The 6,000-nt window shown below is 42.4% G+C and overlaps 1 protein-coding gene across 6 annotated transcripts in view; it reads left to right on the plus strand.

Moving 5' to 3' along the window:
* The window catches only part of tfec (transcription factor EC), a 49,753-nt gene extending 44,284 nt beyond the window's left edge, over positions 1 to 5,469 (plus strand). For 4 of the 6 annotated variants that reach the window (XM_061029751.1, XM_061029754.1, XM_061029756.1 and 1 more), the window contains 6 exons: positions 418 to 538; positions 1,624 to 1,680; positions 1,793 to 1,868; positions 2,820 to 2,967; positions 4,219 to 4,778; positions 4,810 to 5,469. In XM_061029751.1, coding sequence (XP_060885734.1) covers positions 418 to 538; positions 1,624 to 1,680; positions 1,793 to 1,868; positions 2,820 to 2,967; positions 4,219 to 4,710 — 894 coding nt within the window. In that variant the 3' untranslated portion in view covers positions 4,711 to 4,778; positions 4,810 to 5,469. The remainder of the gene's footprint in view (positions 1 to 417; positions 539 to 1,623; positions 1,681 to 1,792; positions 1,869 to 2,819; positions 2,968 to 4,218; positions 4,779 to 4,809) is intronic. The other 2 variants (XM_061029752.1, XM_061029755.1) reach the window with 1 other exon arrangement.
* Positions 5,470 to 6,000: the final 531 nt, after the last annotated feature.

A 6,000-nucleotide genomic window follows, 5' to 3' on the forward strand; every position in this document is an offset into this window, starting at 1 on the left:
GGTTGAAGGTCAGGGTTAGATAGGGCAAAGGCTTGAGGTTGTCCTTTGATTGACTCGGTTTCAGCAAGGTTGAATTCTTGTTAATTCGTGCTACTCAAACAAATCTGGGGTTGCCATGTCCTGCTGAGAGAGCCATGTTTTTAGCAAAACTTCCTGCTGTGGAGCCCAAAGCCAGAGACCCCAGGGGCTGACAAAACTCTCTGCATGCGTCTGATCAATTCACTAACCGCTTGTCTTTTTAGCCCAAGCGAGATAAAGCAGCGCAGCAGCCAAAAACAACTATTAGTGTTGCTTTTGTTAGAGCTATTAAATGCATGTGTTGACATGCGAAGGATATGCAAAATGTTGTTGAATTCTTCCAGTTGAATGACCCTTTCTCTTTCTTTTTCCTCCACCCTGCCCCTCTATCCCTCTTAGGTATCCCTCAGCGGCAGCATGCTGGACATCTATGGCGGTGAACAAGGTATGAGCGCTCCTAATGGTGGAATGAGTCCCACATCTAACCCCACAAAGCTCACTGTAAAAAGGGAATACACAGGTATGCACTCACACCATAGAACTGATTTAAAATACTAACCAGATAATGAATCCCTACATGCTCGTATTTAAAAGTTCACACACAAGTTCAGGGGTTTACAAGGCCTCGGGTGTATTTCTTTCATTGAAGAGTCTCTTCTTAATCTGGAGGATGTTGAGAAGAACAGAGTGAACTTATGCTAGCTAAAAAAAAAAAAAAAAAGGAATCATGTGTCTGTCCCCTCCAAAAATCGAATGCAACTATTTGTGTCAGGCAAACAGAAGACAAATGTGTGCATTCAGCGTTTAACAAACAAACACTGTCTTTATTGTCATTGGCTCCGATAATAGGCCCTAGAAACGTGTAGACTTTTCCGTTACACTGCAAAAAAAAAAAAAAAAAAAAAGACACAAAAAAACAAAGGGCCCTTTAAGACATTTCTTATTAATGTCACGCATCAAGCGAAGCAGCCTAATTGATTTAGGAAATAGAAAGTATGCCTGAAGAACCCTTCACTCTCAACGGGCCCAATAAGTAAATTGCCATCTGTTTCATTTGAGTGTGGGCGAAGAGGACAATGGGCTGTTACACAGACTTTAAATGGTCCTGATTGAATCAACAGAGACAAATTGGGAAATCCAATCCCAGGTCCCCAATTATGTAATTTGGAAGAATGTGAATACAAATATGGATGCAGTGGCATTTTCTGTCCCTCTTCAGGACGGAGTGGTGAATTTGCTAAAGTGTATTAATTACAGAGTAAGCAGTTTAAACGCTTTTTTTTTTTCTCCCCACAATGAGCTTCAGACATGCTCGAGGGGATAGGCTGAGCTTTTTTAGTGCTGCTGTTGTGTGTGTGAATAATGTGTTGGTGTGTGTGTGTGTGTGTGAGAGAGAGAGAGAGAGAGAGAGCGAGGAGGTCAAGGAAAACTCCACATTCAGCCTGACCCCGCAGCCTTGAACTCCCTGAAAACAACCGATTGAGTGTGTGTCCTAACTGGACCTTTTTTGTGTCATGTTTTGGGTTTCGTTGTGCTTCGGTTTCTAAATTTGTGTGCGTTGCTAACCAATTCGTTCCCCTCTTCTTTTTTTTTTGTTGTTGACAGAACATGACACGAGAGTGATGGCCAAAGAGAGACAGAAAAAGGACAACCATAATCTAAGTAAGTGTCTTCTGCTGCCTTTGAACTCCCGGCAAAATATGAGTTATGGTTAGCTTTGAACATAGCAGCAGACAATGATCTAACTATTCCCTTTTTTTTGTATTCTGTTAAGTTGAAAGACGGAGAAGATACAACATCAACTACAGGATCAAGGAGTTGGGGACGCTTATACCAAAGTCCAATGACCCGTAAGTTGCCAAACCTTTTTGTATTTACTGAAACAATTCAGCTTTTTCCTCCTCATTTTATGTCACTGCACTATTTTAAAGACCTCGCACGGTGGAGAAGCATATTAAATGCTAAACACAAAGACACTCTTGACGTTGTTCATTGAATTCAAATGAGAACTCAAGCACATTTTTCAAGGGTGCACTTGAACCTCCATTGTAGTCTTCACTCCGAGCGCTGTACATCCTATCGCTGGGTCCGCCCCAGCAGTTCAGCTCCAAGCGTGAATGATGAGCCAAAGGGGGTTAAACGCAAAAGAAGCAGGCCCGCACCGTTTGGATCAAAGTTTGAAGCACAAATGGAACACAGAGATGGAGTGTGGGGCTGAATTGAAATCCAGCGGCCGTCTTTTTTTCGCGGTTGAACTTTGCTTCGATTTTAAATGGAAGGTTGGGGTTGTCGTCGTGCCATTAACATGGGATAAAAGAGATTATTAACGCTGATCACACCGACGTCTCACTCGTGTGAAAAAGGACAATTTTTACTACGGCTCCCCTTTCCCTCCTTTTAAAAAAAAGCAATAATATCCGCAAAAGAATGACTTGCACTCTAGCACCTTCAGTCCCAGGCTCCATTCCCATCCCTCGTCTTCCTACTAAGCTCATTTTCCCTCACCTATTTTTACTCGAGGATTAATTTTACCGAACAAGGGAGGTGCGAGAATGGACTTTCCACATAGCTACTTAACTATTCTATTAAATTTCCCATTCAGTGTCCCCATGTAATGTCCAAGGATGAATAATTGCCCCATGTAAATCACCATTTCTTATTCATATCACAAAAGAGGAGGGGAAAAAAGAAAGCCTCTGTGTTAAAACTTTCCCCCCCCTCCCATTTTTGTGGAGGATATTCTGCCGACATCAGTGGGTTCTGTATAAAAGGTTATCTTGAACATTTCTTCATTCTTGCAGAGACATGCGCTGGAACAAAGGCACCATCCTGAAGGCCTCGGTGGAGTACATAAAGTGGCTGCAGAAGGAGCAGCAGCACGCTCGGGAGCTGGAGAGCCGGCAGAAGAAGCTGGAGCAGGCGAACAGAAGGCTGCTGCTGAGGATCCAGGTGATAACATAGAGCAGTATGAGCTCAAGCTATGTTCAACTCGGCTATGATATATCAACCATATTTACGTTAGTGATCTATTTTATAAAAACGGCCGCCTGCATGCATCAGAAAGTTGTTTCATTATCCCAAAGATCTTTTCAAAAAGACAGAGGTCTCACTCCTACAACCAACGTTTAACTCAGTCAACTCAATCATCCTGTGTTTCTTCACAGGTCAGCTCTTTCTTAACTCCAACTTTAAGACCCAACAACAAAAACAACTTTACAAACCCCAGGCCCCAAGTTATCCCCTCCCCACCATCCTCTCAAGACCCACTCACAATGTTGTCTACATGAAATCCTTCCCCTCCCCTATATATCCAATCTCATCTGGAAGCTAGCAGCTAATTCCTTGATAAATACAGACAGCTCTTTTTGCTCTAAAAGGAATAAAAACATTTCAGAAATACATGATGAGCACTTGTGAAAGAGGTACTAGGTGACACATTCGCACATTTAAGCACACAGTTTGGTTTCTGTGAGTTGACTGAAAGATGACTAAACCATCCAGGAAACGCTGACCACCACTAATGATAAAAAAAGGACAGTGAAGACGAGGTCAAGCTGAGGTTTTGTGATGACACCGTTGAGAGATTACGTGCTGACTGTATTCTCTGCGATAAGAGTGTTGGTGGGAGAAGAGTGTGCGTCAACGCCAAGACTCCCAAATTGCTTCTCATTGTAATGTCACCTCAGTGTGTGGAGGAGTTGTGAAAAGGTGCGGTTGTGATTTTTCCAAAGAAAACCTCATTACCTTTATTCAGTGAGTTTGTAGCTGATTATCAAACAAACTGGAATTAAAACTGGTGTAGTTTTATGAGTTACAAAAGCTTACAAGACCATCAACAACAATATTAATCATTTCAATAAAGTTATTTTTAACGCCTCAATCCATCAGCCACAATTTAGAGGAACCACTTTGTCCACAGGGGGGCGCCAAAATTGACACAATCAGAAACATCTTTACAGGTGCTTTAAATTTCAGTATATTGGTTTCTCAGTTTAAAAAAACAATCCATCTGAGGGGCAACATAACATCTGATTGTTATAATCAATTATGGGGTGCAAATTTGGTTTCAGTGGGGTCAGTGACCTCTAGACAGACCCCTGTTCCTCGTGGCAAAACTGCTCTTCAACTTACCAAAACTAACACACTTGAGAAAGTGATGCCGTCTGTAACTTTTTGTTTCTTTACTTTATTTTTCATCAGGAACTTGAGATCCAGGCGCGAGCACACGGCCTCCCCAACATGGCTACAGCTTTAGGGACAGTTGAACTTTCCTCACACCTCCTCAAACAACAACAACAACAGCAGCAGCAGCAGCAGCAGCAGCAGCAGCAGTCATCCCCTCAGCCCCAACAACCCATACAGCCGCCCCTGTACCAGGAGGACCCCAACAGCGACTACCTCCAGAGGATAGCCTCTGTAGCGGGCGTTCCTTCCATCCCTAGTGCGGCCGGGCCGCAGGACCACATCCCCGGCGCAGATGGTTGCACCACGTTCTCCGACCCGCTGTCCCACTTCACAGACTTCTTCAGCGCCACACTTAAGGAGGAGCACCGGCTGGACGAGATCCTGATGGACGACCCGCTGTCGCCTTTTGGCGCAGACCCGCTTCTCTCGGCTGGTTCGCCTGGAGAAGCTTCCAAAGACAGCAGCCGCAGGAGCAGCTTTAGCTCAGCGGAGGGTGACGACCTATAAGACTTCCCTCTTCAGATACACACTTCTGGTTGTGGCGAAGGGCGTACACAGGGCCTTCTGAAGACTGACTCTTGGCTCCAGGTGTACAAAAATAACCACTCACTGGACTGCAACTACTGTATAGTTTGAACAACAGCTAAAACACCTGACAGTGCTCAAAAAGGTGCCACTTGTATAAAACAAGTCTTTTGTTTGTTTTTTAGCAGCTCATGGACTTCCTGCTCCTCAGCGTAACGTTACTAAAGACAAACTGTGCATTCTGCCTCCCGGACAGAGCAGAAACAGACTCATAAGAAAAAAGGGAGACAATAATCAGCCTTCATGTGTGTAATATAAATGTTCTTTTGGTAAACACTGTGGTAGCCAAACCCTGTAAAATGCCAAATAATCACTGAAAACAGCCAAAATGCTTCTCTTTTTTAAAAACCAAAATACTACTACGTCATAAAAGGACCTTTTTTTTATATTTGCAGTCAGAGTTGTGATCATGTGTTTGTGCCTTATTCCAACTCACAGTTTTGTGTCTTTTAAGAGACACTGAGCTGTAATTGTTGACTCACCAAAATGCCTAACGTGTCTTTGTCCTTGTCCGTGACTTTTTAAGTGTTTTTGTTAAATAAGTGTTGATGTATTTATATGTGTTCTAATCCATGTATTCATTAAAATATATATATATATATATATTGTTATCTAACATGTTACTTTTTGATGTCTTAGTAGGGGGTGGGGAAAATATAATAAACCCCTTTTTTATATATACCTGATTTTGGCGTCTTTTTGTTATCTCACAGTTTTCCATTCATTTACTAAAAGTATATGAGTTCTATATTTATATATATATATATATATATATATATATATATACATATATATATAGAGAGAGAGTTAGATTTTCAGTAAATTTAGCCCAGGAAGGGAGAGCAAACCAGTGATATCTTTTGTAATTGAATAAATAAGATCCTGCCAGACGACAACAGGGCAAAAAAACCCTGGTACAAATCGTGAAAAGTTTGAATTGTGGAAGGTGAAGGGCCGGCTTACAAGGTGGCTGATTGGCAATGAGAGGCAGAAAGGAGCAGAGAGGAGGGAAATTGGATAATAAAGAGAAGTAGAGGAGGAGTAATAATTCTGATGAGCCCACTGTGAGCTGATGAGCCCTTGAGGGATGAATAATGGCGATGGGATAAGATATTTGCTGTAAGAGCTGTTAGCCGAGATCTCGGAAAGTTTCCTTCGAGGTAAGCAGGGTGAAGTGATGTGTCCTTTCATTTCCAAGAAGTATGATCCAGA

Source organism: Labrus mixtus, chromosome 22 (assembly GCF_963584025.1).
Source record: "Labrus mixtus chromosome 22, fLabMix1.1, whole genome shotgun sequence".
NCBI lineage: Eukaryota > Metazoa > Chordata > Actinopteri > Labriformes > Labridae > Labrus > Labrus mixtus.